Source organism: Typopeltis vanoorti, chromosome 22, assembly GCF_054136105.1.
Source record: "Typopeltis vanoorti isolate ZY-2024b chromosome 22, IOZ_Tvanoo_1.0, whole genome shotgun sequence".
Taxonomy (NCBI): Eukaryota; Metazoa; Arthropoda; class Arachnida; order Uropygi; family Thelyphonidae; genus Typopeltis; species Typopeltis vanoorti.
The window spans coordinates 52,440,371-52,467,309 of record NC_143570.1 but is presented as its reverse complement, the minus strand read 5'-3'; the positions used below and the strand labels follow the sequence as shown (position 1 = coordinate 52,467,309).

Genomic DNA, 26,939 nt, shown 5'->3' with positions numbered 1-26,939 from the left:
TATTTCCCATAGAACATTTGATATGCTTTCTTCTTTTCCTTCACTGCCTCTTTATCTTCCTTTTCCACCATGGAGTTCTGATTTTTCTATCCTTGCAGACAACCTCACCACATGCCTCTCTGGCTGATTCAATCAGGGTTTTCTTCAAGGCTTGCCACTGAATCTCCAAAGTTTGCTTCCTGTTCTCAAATTCTTTCATTTTTTTCTTCAATAATCTTTGTGTATTTTAGTCTACAGTTCCCATCTGAGAGTTGCTTAACTTTTATTCGCTTTAAAACTTTCTTACATGTCATTCTATTCAATATGAAATTCAATTTTATCCTGCTCAAGACTAAATAGTGATCACTTCTAATTTCAAATCCTCTGTACATTCTGGTGTCCTGCGCCAGGTAGAAAACATCGCTATCAACAATAACATAGTCAATGAGACTTTTCTTATTCCTTGCTTCTTCTCTCCATGTGAATTTGTGCACATTTTTATGTTGGAACATGGTGTTCGTAATAACCAGTCCATGTCCTGAGCAGAAATTCAACAGGTATTTGCTATTATTATTAGCTTTGCTCTTTTCTCCAAATTTTCCCAAAATATTTTGTATGTTTGACAATCATTTCCTACTCTGCTATTTAGATCCCCAACAAGGACCAACTTTTCCTTTTTAATTTTGTCAGTTGCTTTTTCTAAAGTATCAAAAAATCCCTCCACTTCTACCTTAGCAGAATCTTCTGTGGGACCATAGGCACAAATAAGTCTCATTGTCCAATTCCCCATTCTGATATTAGCCTACATCACTCTATTTGAGATTGCCTGCCATTCAAGAAGATTAGCCTCATATTTTGTGTTGAATGCAATGGCTACTCCTTCTTTTCCTTGATTGTCATTGCCTGAATATAACATTTTGTATTTATTGCTCAGAAAGATCTCACCAGTTTTTGTGTTTTTAGTTTTGGTCACTCCTATTATGTCGATCTGATACTTATCTAATTCTTCAGCTAGCTCTATTTCTTTGCCATTCAGGCTTCTTATGTTGATAGTACCGATCTTTAACTCTGCTAATGTTGAGTTGGGGTGCGCTTTCAGATTTGTTCCCGTAGCTGACTTTTTGCTGTTCGCCCTGGTTCCCTGGCGAAAACAACTGGGGCCTTGTTTACACTGGCGACGCCCCAGCCAACATGAAATTGTATCATGTTGTACCATCATTTTGTATATTGGTTTAAGTCAATAAGAATACAATTTGGTCAACTAAATCCCAAATTGCCAGCCAATCCTCGTTCGTTCACTATCCAGGTAGATACCCAACAGGGTGCACCACGAGAAGGTGAGAATTGGACATTGGTCAGAAGCCCTGGTCAGTTCTCCACTAACAGTTTAATGTGCAATGTTAAAGGCTACGTGGAGGTCTCCTCTCAGTTATGCAGCTTTGACCCTTAAGCACCCCGTTGTTATATCATCATATGCTAAATAAAAACCTGGCTGTCAGATAGGTATTAGAAAGGTGTATATTGCCGTGCAGTATCCCAGAAGAGGAAGGTAACTAGTGGTGTGTTGCAGGTGTCAGTTTTGGGACCATTGTTGTTCAATTTTGTATATTAATGATATTGTAATGGGTTTAACTAGTGATATACAGCTGTTTTCAGATTATGCAAAATTAGAAAGAGTAATGCAGAGTCAAGCAAATGTTATGGCCTTACAGGAGGACTTGAGTAGATGGCATGAATGGGCAGGAAAGTGGAACTAACAGTTTAATGTTGCAATGTGTAAGGTTTTTGAGATTTGGTAAGCAATGATGGTATGTAAAATATACAGTTGTTGGAGAACTTTAAAGGAAGTACATGAGATGAGAGATCTGGGAGTGGTGGTGGACAAGAACCTGAAATTCAAGGGCCACATTGCTCAAGTTGTGAAGCCATCACAATGGATAATGGCAGAATTGCAAAGGACCCTGACATACAGAAACAAAGAGGTTATGATGTCATTGTAGAAGGCTTTGATCAGACCTCACATGGATTATTGTGCACAGATTTGGTTGAGGGGTTTTCGTGATGAGGATGTGTTAGAAAGGATCCAGAGAAGATTCATCAAGTTATGACGCTTACCGCTGGCAATGAGATTACCGTACTGACCTTGAAGAAGTGAAAATGCTTGGCTTGTGGAGCTAGCAGCAAAACTGTGTATAGTCATAGATGGTATATGCGCTGCACAAGCCAACTACGAATATACTCGTATGACGCTTACCACCGGCAACGAGATTACTGTACTGACCTTGAAGAAGTGAAATTGTTTGGCGTACGGGAACAGATCATGCCGAAGTTGTGTGGTAGCAAACGTGTTAAACACCTGTACAATATCCTCCTCAGCATTTATCACTGACCAACGTCATCCTTTCATAATCATTCTTCCTTCTAATGGCCACATATCAAAAACTCCCTAGGATTTCTTTTAGTATCATTTGCTAACTGCTACTCATACCACACTTTTGCTTACCTTTAGTAAGTGAGTCACCTTCCTTGTTTGCTCTTTGTACTCTTCATGTAACTGATTATCTCCACTCATCTTGTCTGCCTCCACAATGCCATTTTCTTCCAGATTGCACACTTCACCTCTTCAGTCATCCATTTTAGACCTGCCTTATTTAATACATCACCTTTAAAGGAATGCGGAGAACCGACCAGGGCTTCTGACCTACTGTCCAATCCTCACCTTCTCGTGGTGCACCCTGTTGGCTATCTACCTGGATACTGAACGAATGAGGATGGGCTGGCAATTTGGAATTTAGCTGACCAAATTGTATTCCTATTGGTTAAACCAAAATAAAAAATGATGGTACAACATGACAAAATTTCATGCCTGCTGGGATGTCGCCCGGTTAAACAAAGCCCCCTTGTTTTCGCCAGGGAACTAGGGCGAACAGCGAAAAGTCAGCTACTGGAACAAATCTGAAAACACACCCGAACTCAACATCACCAGAGTTAAAGATCAGTACTATCAACATAAGAAGCCTGAATGGCAAAGAAATGGAGCTAGCGGAGGAATTAGATAAGTACCAGATCGACATAATAGGGGTGACTGAAACAAAAAGGACAAAAACTGGTGAAATCTTTCTGAGCAATAAATACAAAATGTTATATTCAGACAATGGCAATCAACAAAAAGAAGGAGTAGCCATAGTATTCAACACAAAATACGAGGCTCATCTTCTTGAATGGCAGGCAGTGTCAAGTAGAATGATTTGGGCAAATATCAGACATGGACTGGTTATTACTAACACCATGTTCCAACATAAAAATGTGCACAAATTCACATGGAGAGAAGAAGCAAGGAATAAGAAAAGTCTCGTTGACTATGTTATTGTTGATAGTGATGTTTTCTCCCTGGTGCAGGACACTAGAGTGTACAGAGGATTTGAAATTGGAAGTGATCACTATTTAGTCTTGAGCAGGATAAAATTGAATTTCATATTGAAAAGAATGACATGTAAGAAAGTTTTAAAGCAAATAAAAGTTCAGCAGCTCTCAGATGTGAACTGCAGACTAAAATACACAAAGATTATTGAAAGAAAAATGAAAGAGTTTGAAAACCAGGAACCAAACCTTGGAGATTCAGTGGCTAGCCTTGAAGAAAACCCTGATTGATTCAGCTAGAGAGGCATGTGGTGAAGCTGTCTGCAAGTATAGAAAAATTAGAACTCCATGAAGTTAAAGAGGCAGTGAAGGAAAAGAAGAAAGCATATCAAAAGTTCCTGGCAAATAAGTCAGCTTGTGCTCTTAGAGAATACAGAGACAAATGTAAGAAAGCTAAACAGTGTGTAACACTAGCTAAACGAAAAGTCATAGGAGGACTTTGTCAAGAACATAGAAAATAAATATCAAGAAGGTGGCAAAATATTCTGGAGGTAGTTGAAGAAGCTTAGGAATGGAGGAAAGAGTGCTGTAAAAGGAGTTAGAGATGATAAAGGTGACATGAAAAAGGAAGAAAAAGATATCCTTGAAGTATGGAGTAATTACTTTGAAAATTTGCTAAATGAAACAAGCAGTGATGACAGCACAGTGATAAAAAAAAAACACTGACCAGGCATACAGTCAGGAATACATATCCATACTTGAAGTAGAAAAAGCCATCAAAGGCTTGAAATGTGGAAAAGCAGCAGGAGTAGATGATATTAGACCAGAAATGCTGAAGTATGGTGGTATAAGAGTCTTACAGTGGCTGCACTGCATAGTTCAGAATGCCTGGACAGAGGGACGAATTCCAGATAATTGGAGTAGAGCTCTCATAGTACCCATATATAAAAAGGGAAATAAAACTGAATGTGAGAATTACAGAGGTATATCCCTACTGAGTGTTCCTGGTAAAATAAATGCAAGTATACTCAAGAAACGGTTGAGAAGAAGAGAAGAATTGTGGAAGAAAAGCTTGATGAAGAACAAGCTGGATTCAGGTCAAATAGAGGCTGTCAGGGTCAGATCTTCACTTTACGACAAATAGGGAGAAATCATTGGAATATAACAAAGATCTGTATTTAAGTTTTGTCGATTTGGAAAAGGCATATGACAAGGCGCCAAGAGAGAAGCTGTTCAATACACTATAGTTATATGGTGTCAATGGGGCATTATATCAAGCAATACTTAGTCTTTATTTGAGTTGTAAGTCAGCAGTTAGAATTGAAGGAAGTACAGGAAGATGGTTTAATGTCTTTCTGACTTGAATTTTTTTTTCCAAGTGAAAAAAATTTTTCGTTCTATTTATTTTGTCTTTAGGTCTAAAAAAGCAAGGGTATCAAGTGTTTTTCTGAAAAATACATTTTCATTGATTCATGGAAATCTCATTTTCAGTGAATCATTGTAGATGAAATGATTCATTCAAAATTTCAGAATTGGAATCATTCGCCATGCAATATGGGCTATGAAGGCCAAGAAAGTTAGTGATTCCAATTGGAATCACTAGGGGAGAAAGGGTTAAACATGATATCAAAATTGGAGATGTTAATGTCAGCTCTTTGCTTTATGTGGATGATGTTATACTTCTAAATAAATCTGCTACAAGTCTGCAAGATTCTCTGACTAAATTGAATAACTGTTGTAATAGATATGGTATGAAGGTCAGCAATAAAAAGACAAAGACAATGAAAATAGGCAGAATCGTAAATGTCAACTGTGTTGTGAACGGAGAACCTATGGAACAAGTAAAACATTTCAGCTACTTAGTCACAATTTTTAGTGAAGATGGTAAATTAAATATGGAAATAGACAACAGAATCAACAAAGCTGGTTTGGTAGGAAGTCAATTGAATAAATTCATATGGAATAAGAGAAAATTAGTTGGAACACTAAATTAGCTGTATAGAAGACAGTGTTCAAACCAGTTTTAACTTATGGATCTGAGAGCTGGGTCAGAAGTAAAACACTTGACCAAAGACTAGAGACCGCAGATATGAGAGTCCTGAGAAAGATTAGAGGCGTGAACAGATGGCATCAATGGCAATATCATATTAAAAATGATTATATTAGGAAAGAACTTGACATTGTCATCATCCAGGAATGCGTTAGCAGAGCTAATCTCAGGTGGTATGGTCACTTAAACAGAATGGGCGAGGAAAGATTAGCAAAACAAGTGTTCTCTGCCAAGTTGGCAGAAAAACGATCCAGAGGAAATCCAAGATATAGGTGGATTGATATGGTACAAAGTGCCTTAGACGATAGAAATATATGATCTGGTAATGTTGGAGTCTGGACAAGTAATAGACTGATTTGGAGGAAAATTGTAGATAGGAAGTTAGTAATGATGTAAATTTTTCATGTAGTACTATCATATCCTGTATACCCCTTGAGGCTACATGGCAGGAATTTGATGATGATGCTGTCAATACTTCTAGCTTTTGTAACCATACACACTAGTTCATTTCTGTTTCTATAAGAAGTCCCACTAACCCCACTTCTCTGACGTGACTCCTCTACACTTTTCTCTGTCCATTCCTGTCTATCATCACTGATATTACACCCTTCCCCAGGCCTAAATGTCATCCCCACATCCTTGACTGTCTTAATCCTTTCTTGCACATACTGCTACTCCTGAAACCATCATCTACATTTTTCACACAATGTCCCCCCCCCCGATCATCCCCATTTCCTTGTCTGCTCTATGTTCCTCACCTCTCCTTTCACAAACTTGCCTACCTTTCTCTCCTGCTCTTCTGCAATAATGCTTCAAATCTATTCTGATGTAGCTGATCTGTTTTATACAGTACTATTTGCACCTCAAATTCATCCCACACATTCACAGAAAGAACTCCTGGTCATTTTGTGAATAAACTCGCACAACTCTGCTAGCATGCCATTCAACATCTTCTCTCACCTTCTCAACTCATCATTATCATACCTGATCAATATGCTGACTATCTTACTTACCACACTGTTATTTTTCACTCTCTTTAACAAATTCAAATCATTCAAGCCAACTACCACTACCAACTCTTGCTCGCATACTTCTCTTATCCAATGTTTCAACCATCCGACTCATTATACCTACCTGAGAACAGATCTTGTGCACCTTTTCACTCACCACACCTCTTATCATTGAATCTTAGTCTCAAATCATTTGATATTTCTTTCAAATCTTTCTTCCCATTCTTCCTCACATTCCCATGCAAATCCATCTCTTGCTTCATCTTTACCAACTCTGCTTTCATATCTTCAGTTTGTTTTTCAGTGCCATTTATGCAAATTGCATTTTCACTATCTTGCATGTCTGCTGTCTTACTGCTCACTGCCACTAACTTGCCACCAATCAACATCACCAACTCATCCATACCCTCAACTCCACTTACTCCGATAGTTATATCCATGATCTTTTGCCTGCTACCACTTGCATTTAACGAATCTCATAATCCATAAGTACACAGTGTGCCCATTAAGTAATGAGATTAAATTTTTACAGGAGAGTCCTTTGAATAAAAATAACAAACGTGTTTATAGTTTTGACCTCTACAGTGTTTTAATTGCAGGTGCAACTTTTGAGTAGGTTGATGCAGCAGTTTTTATGTGGCAACCATTGAAGCAAAAATGTGTGAGTGGAGCATGTCAGAAGTTGCATAATGCAGCAAAGAGCTGTGATAAAATTTTACTGTAAATTAGGAAACACTTACAAAAGTTTACCGAGACCTAAAAAATATTTATGGCATGGCTGTCTGAGCCGTGCACAGGTGTTCTGTTTGTTTTCAACATTTAAAGAGGGGAGGGAATCCCTGGAGGATGGACCATGCTGTGGACTGACAGTTTTTGCATGGACAAATGAAAATGTGGTGAAAGCTAGGTAAATTATTGCCCGTGACAGACAAATAACCACTAGGTCACTTGCTGAACAGCTTGGTGTCAGTAAGGAAACAGCCAGATTAATCTTAGAGAGAGAGATTTGCATAAGAGGAAGATTTGCCAAGGTCTGTGCTGCACACCATGTTGACACATGAACAGAGAGAGCACCAGGTTGCATGTTGTCAAAATTTCATCCGTATAGTTGATCAAGATCATGATGTGTTGCGAAGAATTGTCACCAGTGATGAAAGTTAGTGTTTTTAGTTTGATCCAGAAATGAAATACCAGAACATGGAATGGTGTGGACATTTTCTCCCCGGCAGAAGAAAGTCAGGTTGCAAAAATCACGTGTCAAGACAATGGTCATTGTTTTTTCGATGCTGCTGGAATTGTCCACTGTGAATTTGTTCCTGAGGGCACTGCAGTGAATGGTCAGTATTATTTAGAAGTAATGCAGTCTGTATGCCCTCATGCAATGTGTCAGGAAAGAAATGTTCCAAAACAACTGTCGTGGAACAACTGTTCCCATGCACTGTGTACTTCCTGTGAAGCAGTTTCTGGCTTCAAAGTCGATCTGTGCAATCAAACATCCCCTGCTGCCAGATTTGGCTCCTGCAGACTTTTTACTCTTCTCAAAAATGAAGTGTGCCTTGAAAAGGGAGTGTTTCAGTGACATTGAGGACTTTCAACACAGTGTAACTCAGATAATGAAAGAGTTTCCCATTCAGAACTTCCACTGTGCCTTGAACACCTGTATGACAGATGTAAACATTGTGTGGAGTTAGAAGGAGATTATTTTGAATCTCTGTAATTGATAATTCCAAATATAGTTCTTTGTTTTGATATAATAATTGTTGTCTCATTAATGGACACACTGACTTCTTACACACCGAAACTCTCTCATTACCTATTTATCCTGTTCACATAAATATCTTCAATTTCTTCCCAAGTATACATATTGCATTCGTGACATCTCACCATTTTTGAAAAATCCATGCCACTTGCATTTGTCTTTCGTGCCATCTTACATTTCACTGCCATTTTACTCATGCTCAAAGCTGCACATAGGAAATGCAAAGAAATTTAATGAATACAGAATTAGAACTACACCGAATACCCCAACCAATCACAATTATCACACAACAATATTTAAAAAAAACAATTATCACTGATGCCACACTCAATTTTAAACTTATCTTTTCACAGCAATCTTGGCAAACACAGCTCTCTCTTTGCAGTCTTTTACAATCTTTGCAACATGTCTCCTGAGCTTCAAATTTCTATCAATAATCACCCCAAGATCCCTTGCTTCTTCCCCCATCTTCCATCATAATTCCACCACGTAAGTATGAAACATCGCATCTGTGGGTCTCAAATTTCAAACCTTACATTTAATTGCATTAAATGGATATCTTATTCATTTGCTCACATATCCAGCTTATTCAAATCCTCTTAAAAAGCAAAAATATCAGCACTGTTACTAATAACCCTCCTAAGCTTCACATTATTTACAAACAACTGAATATCTCTCTGTGGTCCCATGTCAATATCACTGACATAAAGATGGAACAGTAATGGTTACAACACTGAACCCTATGGAACTCCAGTTGTGACCTTACTACTATTTGATGCTACTCTACCCATATACAACTCTCTGATATCTATCAGAAAGCCAGCTACCAATCTAATCCACTAAGCTGATATCTACACTCAGCAACCTAAAAACAACTTGTCATGTTGTTTTTAAGCACCTTGTTAAATGCCTTTATAAAACCAATCAGTGTATGCCTTACCCTCATCCATTGCTCTTGTTACTCTACTGTGAAAGTTAACCATATTACTAAAACAAGAGTGCCCTTTAACAAATCCACACTGGCCTGCATAAATAATATTGCCCTCATCTCCATTCTATATTCGAGTTATTGCCAATTTCTCCAAAATCTTTCTAACTGCAGAAGAAATAAAAACAGGTGGTCTAATATCATTTCCACAGCACATTCCTTTAAACATGTGGCGAAATTCTAGCTAGTCCAGCTGCCTTACTGACATTTAGTATAATCAGTATTCAGAATGCATCTTCTTCATTCACTTCTAATGCTTCACCACTCCTTATCCTTCTAGGAATAAAGACTGCTGAACCAGGATGGAACACTCTTCTTCACTTCACTGGGCATCTACAGATGCCGTATGGTCACTCCGATGTTCGGTGATGTGCCACAGCAGGCCTCGCCATGTAGCCCTGTTGTTTGCTTTTCTGGCAGCCTCAACTCTCTGAAGATCAGTCACTCCACACATGCCATCCATCCATCCATCTCATTGATGGTCTACCCCTGCCTCTTTTTCCAGGAACTTTACCTTCTATTACTGTTCTGAGAAGTCCCTCTTTCATCCAAAATATTTTAACTTTCTTCTGTCAACATCCTTAAGAAGCTTTAAAGTTCTGCTGATCTTTTCTAACACCCATTCATTTGTATGCCTTTCAGTATATGATATCCTCAACAGCCTTCTGTAACATATCTCAAAAGCAGATATCTGTTTCTTATCTGACTTCTTTAGATTCCAAGTCTCACATCCATAAGTCACTGTTGGAAAAACAACTGCGTCCAAAATCCTCAACTTTGTTTCCATGGAGATAGATCCATCCTTCCAGATTTTAGACAGGTCTCTGACTGTTGTTTCAGCCATTCCTAACCTTTTTCTGACGTCTTCTGAACAGCAATTCTTCACATTTATAATGGATCCCAGGTACTCAAAGTTGCTGACTTCCTCAATTCTTTCTCCATTAAGGTACACTTGTTTCTCAAGAGCTTTTCTGTTTGTATTTCTTTGAGAACCATAATCTTTATCTTGCTAGGATTGAGTTGAAGTCCTCTGTTATTACTGATCTTGTTAACAATGTCAAGAATTAGTCCTAGTTCTTCCATGTCATTACAAAGGAGTACTGTATCATCAGCATTACAAAGGAGTACTGTATCATCAGCATACCTCAGATTACTGATCAATCTACCTCCTATCCTAATTCCTGTCCTGAGCTCAGCCAATGCTTCACACATGATGTCCTCCGCATATGTACTAAACAAATGAGGAGAAAGTAAACATCCTTGCCTAACTCCTTTTCCAACTTGAAGCACTCAGTCAATCCAACACCTGTTCTTACAGTGGCTGTTGTTTTAGCCATTCCTAACCTTTTTCTGACGTCTTCTGAACAGCAATTCTTCACATTAATAATGGATCCTAGGTACTCAAAGTTGCTAACTTCCTCAATTCTTTCTCCATTAAGGCACACTTGTTTATCAAGAGCTTCTCTGTTTGTATTTCTTTGAGAACCATAATCTTTGTCTTGCTATGATTGAGTTGAAGTCCTCTGTTATTACTGATCTTGTTAACAATGTCAAGAATTAGTCCTAGTTCTTCCATGTCATTACAAAGGAGTACTGTATCATCAGCATACCTCAGATTACTGATCAATCTACCTCCTATCCTAATTCCTGTTCTGAGCTCATCCAATACTTCATGCATGATGTCCTCCACATATATACTAAACAACTGAGGAGAAAGTAAACATCCTTACCTAACTCCTTTTCCAACTTGAAGCCACTCAGTCAGTCAATCCAAAACCTGTTCTTACCGTAGCTTGTTGCTCCTTATACAAGTTGGCTATCAACCTGATAGTGTGTTGAGGAAAACCCATTCTTTTCATTACTTCCCACGGTTTCACATGCTCAACACAGTCAAAAGCTTTAGAGTAGTCTAAGAAACACATTACCAGAGGAAGTCTGAATAGGAATAAAGACTGCTGAACCAGGATGGAACACTCTAATAAGTGATAATTAAATAATGTCTATAATCATTATTCACCCCGCTTTCCACATAGCAAATAAAACTCCTTGGGATTCTCCTTGGATTGCAGCCCTAGTCATCTTTCATATTCTGATTTTTCTCTGCTTACAATACCAGTCACTTATCTCGCCTGAGTCTTGTATTCCTCATGCAAATATTCTCCACCATTCTCTGTCTTCCTTAATCTCCTTTTTTTTTTTTTTCATCTGCAATTTCTTCTTTGATTTCTCTTATCATCCATTTGAGTCCAAATTACTTTATCTTCATTTGAGGTATACAATCTCCATTGCTCTCAACAACTTTTTCTTAAGTACTTCCTATATATTACTGACTTCTCTTCTTTCAATTTTTTTCGAAGTCTATGATAGTTACTGCCTTATATTTCCATGTAAATTTCTTTTGCCTTGATACCTGTACATGACTATTCATCTTGCAAGTCAACACCAACTTGGGTCATATGTGACATCTCAATCACAATCAGATGCTATGACCAAATCTAAAACTCTCGAACCTCATTTTTCCCTCCACCACAACTACCCTATAGTTGAAGTCCCTCAAATTAATCACTCACTTTGCACTTGCCAAACTGATGCCTAAACATTTCCTGCTCATCACTATCTCTGTTCCTTGGTCTGTTGCAATATTCCGCTAAATATCTCATCTTATACAGGATGTCCCAAAATTCATGCAAGATTTAAATTTAGCGTCATTTGTGCGGTAAAGTGTGTATTGCCAACGATAAAAAAAAGACAGCGTGACAGCTGACAGTTCAGGGTTATTAAAAATGGAGCGCTACATGAAAGAACAACGCATTTTCATTGTTGAGCAATATTTTAAAAATAATGAAGGTTGGCAGCTACAATTCACAATTTTTGTACAAAATATGGTCGGAATAGTGATTTAACTTCATCAACACTGTGAAAAGATTAATTAAAAAATTCAAGGAAACTGGATCAATTAGTGATCTTATACGCTCTGGCCGTCCTTCAACAAGTCGTTCAACAGAAAACATCGAAGCAGTTCGTGAGAGTGTTGCTGAGAGTCCAGGAACATCAATTCAGCACCATGGTCTTGAATTGGGCATTTCGAGAAGCTCTCTACAGTGTATTCTCACGAAAGATTTGCATCTCTATGCTTACAAAGTTTAATTGACTCAAGAACTGAAGCCTACTGACCACACACAGCGAAGAGAGTTCGTTGAACAACAACAAGTGGATGCTTATTTTTCAAACAAAATCCTCTTCAGCGATGAGGCTCATTTTCATCTTGATGGCTTCGTTAATCAACAGAATTGTCGCATTTGGGGTTCAGAAAATCCATGAGTGATTGTTGAGAAACAAATGCATCCACAACGTGTCACTGTTTGGTGCGGATTTTGGGCAGGAGGCATCATCGGTCCATTCTTCTACGGAAATGCGGCTGGTAAGGCAATAAAAGTTAATGGTGCTCGCTATCGCGACATGATAATCCAGTTTTTTGTGCCTAAATTGCAAGATATGGATGTGGGCGGCATGTGGTTTCAACAAGACGGTGCCACATGCCATACAGCCCGAGAAACAATTCAATTACTGCATGAGTCATATCCTGGTCGTGTAATTTCCCGTTTTGGTGATCAGAATTGGCCACCCAGATCATGTGACTTAACGCCCCTGGACTTTTTTCTTTAGGGTTTTTTGAAGTCTAAGGTTTATGCAAACAAGCCCACGACCACCCACGCCTTGAAGGAGGAAATTGAGCACTGTATCAACGAAATTCAGCCACATTTATGCAAAACGGTCATGGAAAATTTCGACAAAAGAGTGCGTATGTGCCAACAAAGCTGTGGAGGCCATTTACCCAATATGCTATTCCATGCATAACCCTATACTGTATACTTTATGAATCAATAAAAAATTACAATTTTTAATTGAAAACCTGTGTTTTCTATCAAAATTACTTCTTGCATGAATTTTGGGACACCCTGTAAATGTCTATCTCACACTATATATCCTGAGAGGGTACAGTTCAACTCTTATCATGAGTAACACTCCAAAACCACGTTCTCCTCAGTTAACCAAGTGATGCTTGTTTGTTATTTAATTTTTATGTTAATGACATTGGAAAGGGCTTAAATGGTGATATACAGTTGTTCGCAGATGATGCAAATTCGGGAGCATTATGAGAAGTAGGGCAAATGTTGCTTTGCAAGAGGACGTAAGTAAATTGTCTGAGCAGGCGAGTGTGTGAGGATGTTTGTTTAATGATGCAAAGTGTAATGTTTTAAAATTTGGGAAGCAAAGATGGGATGCAGAGTATAGGGTTGATGGGGATATTTTAGAGGAGGCACAGGAGAATAAAGATCTCAGGGTGATGGTGGACATTTTGTGAAAATTGTGAGGACAATACAGTTGGTTTTTTTTTTTTATGGGCTTGATGTGGAGAACACTGACATCTAGAAGTAAGGATGTTTTGATTCCATTGTGCAAGGCTATAATCAGGCTCCATATGGATTAGTGTGTAAATTTTGTTGCTAGGTTTTCAAATGGATGATGAGATGTTGGAGAGGGTTAAGAGCCATTTGACCAAGTTGCTTTCTGGAATGTGGAACACAAGGATAAATTGAGAGAATGCAAATTACACAGCCTAGTGAATATAAGGAAGAGGGGAGACATAATCGAGACATTTGAGTTAGTAAGAAGTAATTAACTGATTAGCATGGATGAGAATTTTCATTGAATGTCTTAGAGACAGGAAGAATGAGAGGCCATCCCTGGAAGCTGTATAAAGTAGATGTGAGCAAAGGGATGAGGAGTAGATTTTTTGCATGCAGAGTGGTAGGTGATTGGAATGCATTGCCTGAGAGAATGGTGAAAGTGTGGATGAGTTTAAGGAGTGGTATAATAGACTTTGTATTGACTAACATTGACCTCCCACAATGAGTCTTGCGACTCCATGGTAGTTAAGAAAATAAATAATAAGTTATATTTTGTATGGAGAAGACTTTGTCTCATCTAAGGTATACAATGAGTCTTAGGACTTCATGAGATCCTAAATAATAAGAATAATTAATATAATAAAAAATTCTTCATGTGCTATGAGTACAAATTCCAGTGTTTCTTATACTAGAGAATAATTTTTCTTTTCCTTATAACTTAGAAAAAAGTGCTATAAATTTTTTAAAGTGTTATAATTTCGCAAAAAAAAATCATTTGGTTCACCATCCTTCATTCCTAGCTAGAGGGATGGCTTATGAGGATATATTGAGGAGAAATGATCATTAAAGTCTGATAAATAAATAAAAAACAAGAGCTTACCAAATTGTTACTGTTGAAATTTTTCAGAGTAAGAAGACACATTGGACCAGAATAAAAGCTCATCCTAGAAAGTTGTAATTAAAATACAGGGTAAAAGTAGTTTCTTTATATGGTAGGTGAGTGAAATGTGTTGCAAGATATGGTGGTGAGTACACAGCTGGTGAATGAATTTAAGATGCCAACGAAGGTATGGTTGTAATATGTCTATTGATGCCATGGAGGTGGAGGTGCAGTGATAATGGTAATAATGATAGTAATAATTTTTTCCCTTTCTTTTTCTTTTAGCTGGCTTATTCTTAATCAGAAAAAGAACATTGAGTCTGTAGATGATTACACAAAATGTGAAGCAACTGTGTCTTGAATAGATTTATGAGAAATGGTAACTGTATTTCTACCATATTACTAAAGTAATCCCCCCAAAAAAGTGAGCATTGAAGAAATGCACCAACATTGCATGTGCCAGAAATAAGTTCAGTAATATATTTTATGAGTTTTGTTGGTTTTTTTTAATTTGTAAATAGATACATATTTCTTAATAAATTGATGACAAAATATATCATTTGAGTTGCTTAATAAGTACTCTAATTCCTGAAACAGCAGGCATAAGGTTTTGTGATTATTTTTCATATCAAATAAATTTTAAACTGATATGTATTGTTTATTTGCTACTATGAAAACTTTAGTTAGTGTTACAAATTATTATTATTATTACGGGCAGCTCCAAGGAGTCCTTAGACTCATTGAGGGAGGCCCAACATCATGTCAAGAACAGCTATTCAACATTCACATAGTATCTATCATACTTCACCTTGAACTCATTTACAGTCATGGCACCCACAACAGACTCTGGCAGCTTATTCCACTCATTTACCACTCTCCAAGTAAAAAACCTAGCTCTAACACCCTTGCTAACCACACTCTTACCGAGCTTCCATGGATGGCCCCTAGTCCTCCCACTACCAGTCCTATTCTCAAAATTATCTTCTGAATTAATCTTATAGAAACCCTTCAGTAATTTGAATGTCTCAATCATATCACCCCTTTTCCGCCTATCAACCAATTTCTGCAGCCCACAAATCTTCAACCTGTTCTCATAAGGTTCATTCCATAGTCCTGCTATTATCTCGGTCACTCGTCTCTGGATCCTCTCCACCTCCTCCCCATCGAGAAGAAACCCTGGCGCCCATATCTGGGCACAGTAGTCTAGATGGGATTTTATCAAGGCTCAATACAGAGGAACAATAACCTTTTTGTCTCTGCTCGTTAAAACGTTTTTCAGCGACCAAGTGATTTGATGAGCTGATTTTGCCACTTTTGCGATGTGTCCTCTAAACTTCAACTCCCTATCCACCAACACTCCCAAATCCCTGGCCTCGTCAATCTCCTGGAGTACAGTTCCACCAATGTGGTATACTGCTGCTAATCTTTTCATCCCAAAATGCAAAACCTTACATTTTTCCACATTAAATTGACATGATTGTTAGAAATCAAAATTCACACAGATATTTCTGAATTCCTATCAGATTTGATATATTATTATTATTATTATTCATGACACCTCCAAGGAGTCTGAAGATATTATTGTGAGATATACTCATACATATCTACATGTGTATATATATATATATCAAAGATATGTATAATCCTGATGATTACATTATTTGAAAAAAATTACTACAAAATGAAGTTTGAAAGAGTTTTTATGATAAAAACACTAAAGAATAAACAAGGATATTTTATTAGTTATTATTTTAGAAATTTATTGCGAACTAGTTTTGCTCACACTAGAAAACTGGTGGCTTCATCAAAATATAAAAACAGATAATAAGAGAGTTGTCCAAACACTGAAAAATAGTTGCAAAAGAAAATAAATTGATTAATATTAAACACAAATATCAAGTCACATGCCATGTGTTAGCTATCATCAAGCAAAGATGAATGTAATTGTCTGCAAAACTGAGATGTTGAAGGATTTCATGAGAAATTTCCACATGTCATATAATATAAGTATTTCATTTCTATTCAAAGATCCATATGAATGGATAACTGTAATGGATTTTCTTTTAGAAGTCTAGAGTGAAAGTTTTCTTCTAAATATGGCATGATCAAAATATGCTGGTTTACTGTATGGTTAGTGGTTCTTTCATTCTTTCTCACCTTAAATCGGCATCTTGTCAGCACTACATAGGCCAGATCATATGAACATGGTATTCAATACTCCCAAGTGTTTGTAAAAGGGTGAGAGGATGTTATCCATAATTTTGAGACCTGAGGAGGCTACAAACTATTTGAATCTCTCCTCTTGTGGTTTAGTACTGTGAAAACAATTGCTATTTTCACAGGCCTATGCAGGCACCTCATATTTATAATAACATAAAAAGTAAAATAAATAGGCTGTGCCTATGTAGCCTTGTCGTAATGCTTTGACTTGATTAATTGTATCCCCCCCTCAAAAAATGCTCATTACGTATAATTCTGGTTGTTCACCAGATGAAACGTTCTAATTTTTTTAGAATAGCTTTCTACTTAGTTGATCTTGAGGACAGGCACCATTTTTCTTACCAGAAACTCTAGATTTTAATCCCATAACTCAGAAAAATCCACTTATGCTATTTCAGACAATAATAATAATAATTATTCACTGGAGTCCAAGACTCATTGTGGAGATCCATTCGACACATAACAGCAGTTAATGTGCAACATCTTTACACTTAAATTCTAAAACAACTCATGGATAGCCACACTCACACAATGCTAGTCTTACAGCTCCTTAAATTCATTTCCTTATGTTGCACTCACCACTTCCTCTAGAAATGTATTCCACTCACTTATTACTCACCATGAGAACAATCTGCTCTTCACTTTGCTATTTGCCATACCGCCATTCAACTTCCATGAATGATCTATTGTTCTTTCCCTTCTTACATTTTTTCAAAAAAATTTCTCCCATATCCAGCCTCTTTTTTCACAAAACAATAGATGCTAGCAATCATTCTTTGTTAGCAGAAAAAAAAATTAAAAGGATCGGTTAATGTTGTTTATTACCTATAGAGAGTAGCAAGGCTGTTTTACTGCTATCTAACTTTTGGAGACTGAGAGACAGTTCTGTCTCCATCGGTAACCAATCAGAGATAATTGGTCCAAGACAATTACTAATTATAAATAGAATTCGGTAACTGGTTGAAGAAAGGGTAAGAAAAAGTTTCTCCAGTAGTCAACGACTAGACTCAAATTCGAAATGGCTTTTTGGGCAGCCAAACACTACATCAAGAGATTGATATTTTTATCTGTGTGTTGAGGCTTAAATGCTGTGAGAATTTACCAATATTTCCTTAAATGAAACCTTAACACACTTAAAAAAACGTTTTTCTTTCTGGCATCTTAGATCTCTTTTCCCTTGCCATCAATTCTGATTATTTTTCTTGGAAGAACAAAATTTACAAACAGAGGGAACTGCTATGGGTTCCCTGCTCTCACCTCCCTCTTACCAATTTTTATACGGAAAATTTTGAAAAATGAGCCATAGACTCAGCCCCTCTCAAATTTTCTATCTGGCTAAGATATGTAGGTGATGTGTTCTCTATTTGGCTTCATGTTCCAGACACATTAGACTCCTTTCTCTATCATCTCAACAGCCTGCATCCAAGAATCCAGTTTACAATGGAAAAGGTAAATAACAAGAGTTGACCCTTCCTAGACACATTAGTTACATGCCTTCTTAATGGTAAACTTTCTTTCACTGTATATAGAAAACCTATGCACACAGGCAGATACATTCATACTGTCCCACCACCATCCCTCAACAAAATGGCATTATTAAACTCTAACCAAGAAAACCCACAATATTTGTTCCAGTGGAACCGCCCTTTCAACCGAACTCATACACAACACCTTCCTCTCCAATGGCTACAGCGATTACAGAATTAAAAATATAATCAGTTCCTCCCCCATTCCCCAGCCATCTCTACAGAAGGAGTTCCGAAATGCCATCATCATACCCTACATCCGTGGCACATCAAAAAAAAATAGCCAAGTCCTTAAAAAAAGTACAATCTCCACACTTAAATGCTTATAGCATTTAAGCCCCACTGTAAACTTGCTATCCGTATCTGTTCTACCAAAGATCAGCTCCCTCCTCTCTCAATGCCTGGAATTTATAAAGTACCAGGTTCCTGCAAGCTGGCATACTTTGGACAGACAGGTAGATCAGCAACCATTTGCTTAGAAGAACACATCATACGTTTCCAATCACGACTGTGGTCAGTCTGGCCTGCAAGACCATGTTTTGGATACAACGCACAGGATTTCCTGGAAAAAAATCACCATTCTCCACCACAGTAAATTCAAAAAAAAAAAAAAAAGAGATTATTTTTAGAATCTGCAGCATCACTCAGAAATCAACCAAATCTAAATAAATACGGTTGCATTAAACTTCCGAAAATTTGGGAAACATTAATTATCAGAGATCCCACCTTGCATTCTAGGCCACCTACAATCGCCCATTGAGGATGCACCACCTAGATAGAACTTTAGAGTCACTCACGTGTTTAGCTTAGTATTGTGTTCTATTTTTGTGTGTGTGTGACATTAGTTTTTTGTAATCTCTGAAGATTTCGGTGACTGAGACAAAATATTGGAAGTTTTAACATTGACATGGCATTTGTATGCCATGTCACTGTTAAAGGTACTGGCGCTAATTTATATTCCTCTGTCATTCATATCACCCCTCCTCTATCTCTCTGACAGATGCTACAGACTACAGTTATTCAATCGGTTATCATGCTCATCATCCTTACAGCCATGGAATTATCCTAGTTATTCTCCTTTGAACTTGTTTTAATGTTTATTCATTACCCTTAATACCTAACAAACCAAATCTGTGCACAATAGTCTATATGGAGCTGAATCAATGTCTTGTATAATGGCACAACCACTTCTTTGTCATAACTTACTAATTTCATTTTCATTATTCCCACACTTCTCTGTGTCACCTTCGCTACTTGGCCACTAAACTTTAATCCTCTGTCTACAATCTTCCCGAAATCTCTTGCTTCCTCCACTTTTTGGAGTGCATTAGTGCATTTCCACTAATGTAGTATACTGTGTGCTAATAATATTTAGAATTCGAGAACACGAGATGGCGGCAGTTGTCTGCTGTACTTTCATGTTGCAGTCTTGAAATCATTCTCGAACTTAACTGCTACTCATGACTAGGTGTGGAGCACCAAAGAAATTCCATCTTGTCCCTTTTGGGAGTATAAAGGAGTTTTTATAGTCTGTTATATACACATTTTTCTTACCAGAAACTTGTGATTTTAATCCCATAACTCAGAAAAATCCATTTATGCTATTTCAGACAATAATTATTCACTGGAGTCCAAGACTCATTGTGGAGATCCATTCGACACATAACAGCAGTTAATGTTGCACATTAACTGCTGTTATACTACACGTTAGGTTCCAGACCTTCGTCGTATGTAGCGAATCACTGCTTTTTTTTTCTCACTAATAGATCCATATAGGGTTTTAATTAATAACGTTTTTAAGCAGTCATATATGTGCATAAATGATGTAAGTAAAGCATTTAGGTGCATCAGATACGCACATAAAAAACAATTTTCGCAGACGAAAAAGTTATTCTTGAATAATTTGGCTCATAGAAACATGCCAACCTGTTTGGTCATGGATCTACACTATTAAAAGTCTTTCCATATTGGCATTAAAAAAAACCTTAAAATTGTCACGTTTGCAGATAACTAGTATAGCGAGTTTCACTTTATCTCTGTTTCTAGCAATAGTAGTGCGAGGTTGTTTAGCCTGCGTCATCATTGTTCGATACACCATCGTCATTACATTTAATAATTTTAATCTTAGTATAACATGCAACAGACTTACTCATCTTTTCACTAGATCAACATCATCCTTACTTTGAATTTTATCTGCCATTATTAACAACAGTATTATTCATATTATAGACGGTTATTTCACAGTGAGACACAAAAACTCATGGATGCAGCGACTAACGATGTAAATAAACCGAGTTCACGAATACGTAATAATAATACTGAATTATTATTATTACGTGCACTCTCCAAGGAGCCCAAGGACTCATCATAGGAGGACACACTACTCTATTTCGCTAAATACATCTCATCCTCTCCACTACTACTATTTTCTCCAGCTACGACATCTACCATCAACGCCATCTATCGCTCATCATCACCAACAATCTGTAAATTGCGTGTATTCTGAAGACCGATTTGTCTGTACGCGGGACAAATGACGAGGATGAAAAAATCAACTTTCCGGGAGGGAAAAAACCCTGCTACCCCCTTATCATATCCGCATCTTGTTGCTAAAACTGTCGTATGAGGGAATGCAGCATAGGATAAATGGCCATTAGCATAATTGAAAAGTGTCTTATGAGAGGATTGTCATAAGGTAGGTTGTTGTTGTAGGTTATTCCAAAAAAAAGGTAACAGGCTGATAACTTTTAAAAATTGGTCAACAGCTAATCCGTATTTCAGTAATTCTCTAGGAGTGTAATAGTAATTATTACCAGACGATTAATCTCTGTCAGCGAGCATAGACGAAAGTACACGGGCACACGTAATTTACAGACAAAAATATATTGGTAGAGGTTGGCAGTAGATGGTGCTGCGTGATGATGATCGTAGTTTGTAGTTGGAGGATTAAGTAGAGGTGATTTTTTGTATAGCAGAGTACTGTGCCCGCCCACGATGAGTGTAAAGACTCCATGGAAGTGTCACGTAATAATAATCATATGTAAGATAATCGCCACTAGCCTAAGGTCCATTTTCTAAACTAGTGTTATTATATGAAATTTTGTTCTCTGTCGATTTTTTTTATAAATGGCAGGATTAAAAAAATCGAGTTTACGGGGGGAAAACACTGTAGCGAAACATCCACCTAACTCGGGAATTGGGTGGGAAAAATTTGAAAAAACTTCCTCTGATCAACTAATAGAATCCATGGAATTAAACTTAAATTAGTACTTTTTTAATCCCAAGATAGCAGTTAAATCCATTCTTTAAACATCTGGTTAATTGAATCATTTTTGGAATCAAACATTCATTGTACATGGCGCGGTATCTGGTACACTTTTAAATTTCGAGTTCGGATCAATCGTATTTATGCTATACAAATCTACTATGTAAAAAAAAAAAAAAAAAAAAATACAACCGCCCTTCCTCACCACACAAACGAAAATAATAATGATAATCGGTACCGTCGACAGGGGGGGGGGGCATAGAGGCAGACTGCCTTCAGGTAGTCTGCCTCTATGCCCCACCCCTTAATAAGGGCGCTCGTCCAGCCGTATTGCGGTAGGCGCCGTCGCTATGCTAACAATTTCGGTTAGCGTAGCAAGTACGGAAAGAAGATTTTCCAAGCTTGCTTAGACTGATTAAAAATTATTTGCAAACAGCAGTGACCCAAGAAAGATCGGTTGGTCTAGCAATATATCTATAGAGACGGATATAGCTTATAAACAGTTTTATTGTGATATCCCTGTAAAGCAAATATTTAATTAATGTTATTATGCAATCGTTTTGCATTAATGTTTCTCTCGTAATAAAACAAAATAGCAATTGGAGATTTTCTTACAGTCATCCCTCGACTTACGTCCGTTCGAAGATACGTCCATGATCCCATAATGGAATAAATAATTTTCCTCCGTAATAATTTTTATCCAATTTCTCAACAAACTCGTTGGCTGCCTTCTCATCGGAACTTGCAAATTCACCATACATTTTCACATTATGCAGTGCAAAACGCTACTTGAATGTCATAAACCAACCGGTTTATGACATTCAAGACATTCATAAACCATTTATGACATTCATAAACCAACCGGTTACAGACAAAAAACATACTAGTGGTGGAGGTGGGCGGTAGATGGCGTTGATGGAGATGGTTCGTAGTAGTGTTTCGGTATAGTGGTTGAGACAGTTGTAGGTGTCCTCCCGCGATGAGTCTTCGGACTCCTTGCAGGTGTCAGGAATAATAATAATAACATTTTTGACTATACTTTCAAACAAGACGCAAGCGAGCGTAAAGTAAAAAGATTTTTATTTAGCAACAATGCAGTGGCAACAGCGCATTCAGCGGCAACCTCCTCGGCAAACAGCACATGGCTTCAATAGTTCCTCTGTTGATTTTCTGTTTTAAAAAATAGGTTATTTGTGTATTTATCGTTAAATATTTCGCGATATTTTGTGCAACATAGCTCCTACACGCCCAATTAAGAAACCCAGTGAAGAATCACAGAGAAAGAGGGGAGCAGTTGATCTAGAAACGAAGTTACAAGTCCAACGATAGTGACGAAGCAAGAAAAGGTCCTGTCGGTGATTGGGAAAGCTATTTCCATCATGCATAGAAGACCTGAACGAAAAGCGCATAACTCTTATCACTATGACCATAACAGCTAAGGCACTACGTCTTTTCAACATGTTGAAGGAGAAAGCAGGACCCGATTATGACTGTGAATTCAACGCTTCCGGTTGGTTTATGACATTTAAGTAGCGTTTTGCACTGCATAATGTGAAAATATATGGTGAATTTGCAAGTTCCGATGAGAAGGCAGCCAACGAGTTTGTGGAGAAATTGGATAAAAATTATTAGGGAGGAAAATTATTTGCCACAGCAAATATTTAATAATATGGATGAGACCTCCTTGTTTCGGAAAAAAATGCTCGACCGGACATTTCATCGACAAAAAGCTAAAATCTATGCCTGGTTTCAAAGCTCTTAAAGACCGTGTTACAATTCTGTTAGGGGGTAATGTGGCTGGATATAAACTGAAACAATTTGTGATGTGGCACAGTGAGACTCCACGAGCTTTCAAAAACATTAGGAAGCATACTCTTCCAGTTCATTAGAGGAGATATAAGAAGCCGTGGATGACTCAAAAATTGTTTGCAAAACCTTAATCAAAATGCACTTGAAATGGAAAGTGTTGTGAGAAAGAAAATGTAGAATTTAAAATTTTATTTTAAATTCTACGTTTTAATTCTAAATGTTTCTCCTTCCAAACACTACTTCATTGATCCAACCGATGGATCAGGGAGTTCTTGTAGTGTTTAAGGCTTATTATCTACAGAATTTTCACAAGCCATTTCTGCTACTGAAGGAAACGACCAGCCTCTCATGCAATTCTGGAAAGCATTCAATATTTATCATGCTATTAAAATTATTGCTATAGTTTGGGACGAAGTGATCTCTATGGAAAAAGACATTAAAAAGGTTTGTACATGATTTTGGAAGTTTTGAAAAAAAACGAACTTTGTAAATTGGGTGAACAAATAGTGTGCCTAGCAAATAATCTGAATCTCGAAGTGAATGATGATGACATAGTTCAACTCATAGAAAGTGCCCCTGCAGAGTTGACCAACGAAGAATTGATCGAACTGGAGGAACAACGTATTGTAGAAGAGGAAGAACGAGAAAAGTAAGAGGAAAAAGAAAAAAAAGGAGAAGTAGTTAAACAATTCACAGTGAAGGGTCTTGCAGAAATGTTCTCTGATGTTAGAGATGTTCTCAAAATGGTTGAACACGTGGAACCCAATGTTGAACGCTACCTATTAATAGAAAGGAAAGTACATGATGCGTTTGCTTGCTACAAACACATTTATGATGAAAAGAAGTAGAGGAATAAGCAAAGCACTAAGGACATATTCATCTAAAAACAAAATATTACACCAGAAGAGCTGTAGCCTGGTTCTTTACGTAGAGAACGTAATGAAGATGTGATTGCGGAGGAAGATTTGGGTGATTATTCTCCTGTTTTATAGTGGCAGTAACCACAGTACAGTTTTATGATTAGGTTTAAAAATTGCCGGCCTTGTTGGCCAAGTGGTTAGCGTATCCGCTCTCCAGCCAAAAGGCTGCCGGTTCGAATTCCGCCGTGGGCATAGATGTTTGTGATTGTCTGTGCAAGCACTAGTGGTGATAGTCGGCGGTAGATGGCGTTGCTGTTAGATGATGAAAGTTGGTGGAGTAGTGAGACGAAGAGTAGTAGAGTTGATGCTTCCCCTCAATGAGTCTTTGGACTCCCTGGAGGTGTGATATAATAATAATTACTGCTAAGTCCCTAACTCCTATAACTCTGTTGATTTAATGTATCGACTTACCGACGTAAGTCGGGGTTCCGTTCCATCCGGTAGGACGATACTTTGAGGGATGATTGTATTTTTGTCTTATAATCCATCAAGGGCGATATTTAATTGTTTGCCTCAGGGCGCAATCTACTCTGGCGACGATCCTGATAATAATAATAAAATAAATAAATAACAGATGGGTAAAATCTTCAGGATCGATCCCCCGTTAAGTCTAATTGGACCAATTTCTTGTTTCGTGGTTTCATTGACTCTAGAGCATGAAATCTAAAATTGGATAAAATTTTGGAAGACTTGTATAATTTGGAACTGTTGAACGAAAGCAATATCTTTTTTTTTTAAATAGTTACTTTTTGTAAAAGTAAAATCAATAAATATACATACATACATACATACATCTTCAAGGCCCACTCTTCCTAATTGGGTTGTTGGGGCAAAAGCTGCAACAGGAGCTTCCAATGGTCACGATCCTCTGCCACCAAGCTCAGGTGTTCTGGTGGGATTCCCAAACGTGTCCACCCAAGGTTTTGGATATAATCTACCCAGCGAGTCCTTGGCCTACCACGTGGCCGCCCACCATCTGGCTTGACAAAGAGGGCCTGCTGAGGGAGCCTCTCTTGTGGCATTCTGACCAGGTGCCCGTACCAGCGTAACTGTGATCTCTCAACACGGAGAAGCAGCGGTTGAGTATTTAGGGTTTCCCGAATTGCAGAGCTTCTGACTCTGTCGAGTTTTGTCAGCCCCGCAACCCCTCGAAGGAACCTCATTTCAGCCGCTTGGATTCGTGTCCGCATTCTTTCGGTCATTACCATAGGTGAGGATGGGGACATAGACTGTAATGAAGACAGCCAGCTTTGCCTTCTGGCTTAACTCCCGCTTCAATACTACTGAACGGCCAAGCTCTTTCCAGGGCTGAAAATTTGCTCTGTTGAACAGCCTAATTGATTTTACCTATCGTTTACTATTACTGTAAAATCTGATGGAATCCAAGATTTTATAGCATTCACATCTGAATACCAACTTAATCCTCAAAACAAAATGTCCTTAATGGTCTCATACAATTATTAATAACAGAAATTAGCTAATAATTAATTATAACGTTTTACAAACAAGATATTGGATCCAAGTAAACAGAACCATTTCCATAAATCTATTGTAAGTAGGAATACAAATTATGCTAAATTATAAAATAAAGTAAGTAAAAGTAAATCCTCTAACAACTTTTATTTCCCAAAGGCAGTATATGGGATATTTTTGGCCTTAATTGACTTTGGGAAATCAGTAGTCAGTCGGGTTCGAATGGTTGCATCCATAGTTGAGGTCATGGCTACCGATGAATTGAAGAAATTTGAACTAGACTATTGCAGGCAACTGCCACTCGCTCGTTTTCTTTAACCTTAATTGAAATCGTCTGAAACAGCGCTACTTATACAGTCCATCTTTGAGTTGTATTAAAAACCAGAGTTTCCTGCAGGAAAGAAATTTTTAAAAAATATTTATATATATAGTAATTTGCTATTTACCTGGATGAACGATCGATTAAGTCAGGGGAAAAAAACCCTCGAAAAGTTCCTGTGGTTAGCGATTAAACTCAAACCTTTGTCTCTTTTATTTGGCAATTTAGTATTATTTATCAATGAATATTGTTACAAATCTTTGCAGGCTCAAATAAATCATGTACGAAATATTGGATCAATGTAAATGATGAAATAATGCTAAACGTTGTTACAAAGCTTTACAAACTAGTATAAATTATATGCGAAAATATTAATGATGACACAACACTGAAATATGCACTGCTTGCAAAGAAGTCAATGGACACCATAATGTGATAAATAAACATCCATGATGCCGTGGAAGGTGGTCCTACATCTTATTAGGATGTAGGAACCTCATTTCGCTGCGATTATTGCAGCAATCCTACGGAAAATACTTTATACAAACACGATAACAATTAATAGGAATTTTGGATCATTCTTCCTGTAAGCATGTACTGAGGTACTGGACTATTGTGAAGCGGACGTCCGTTGACCTCACCCGAAGCTCCAGTTCGTCCCACAGATTTTAATAGGGTTGCGATCAGGGCTCTATGAAGGCCAGTCAAGTGTGGTAAAGTTCATATCCACAAACCACGCAGTTACGGAATCAGCATTATGACAAAGTGTACTGTATTCTCTTTCTGAAAGAGACAATGATCAGTTTCATAGAAAGTCTACAAGGTAGGAAGGATCACATTGTCCAGAATGTTCGGATACTTCTCGGAGTTCGGTGTTCGTGGCACCATAAAAAGAAGTCCGAGGTCAACGGAAAAACTGGACCATACCATTATACCGACACTTCCGGATTTCATAGTTGTGGTTATGCA

General features: G+C 37.6%; 1 protein-coding gene across 3 annotated transcripts in view; it reads left to right on the top strand.

Annotated features, from left to right (window-relative positions):
- LOC150094419 (putative peptidoglycan muropeptide transporter SLC46) overlaps nucleotides 1-14,994 on the top strand; it is an 84,200-nt gene extending 69,206 nt beyond the window's left edge. For all 3 annotated transcript variants that reach the window (XM_090411957.1, XM_090411960.1, XM_090411958.1), the window contains one exon: nucleotides 14,724-14,994. In XM_090411957.1, coding sequence (XP_090268083.1) covers nucleotides 14,724-14,799 — 76 coding nt within the window. In that variant the 3' untranslated portion in view covers nucleotides 14,800-14,994. The remainder of the gene's footprint in view (nucleotides 1-14,723) is intronic.
- The last annotated feature ends 11,945 nt before the right edge of the window (nucleotides 14,995-26,939 follow it).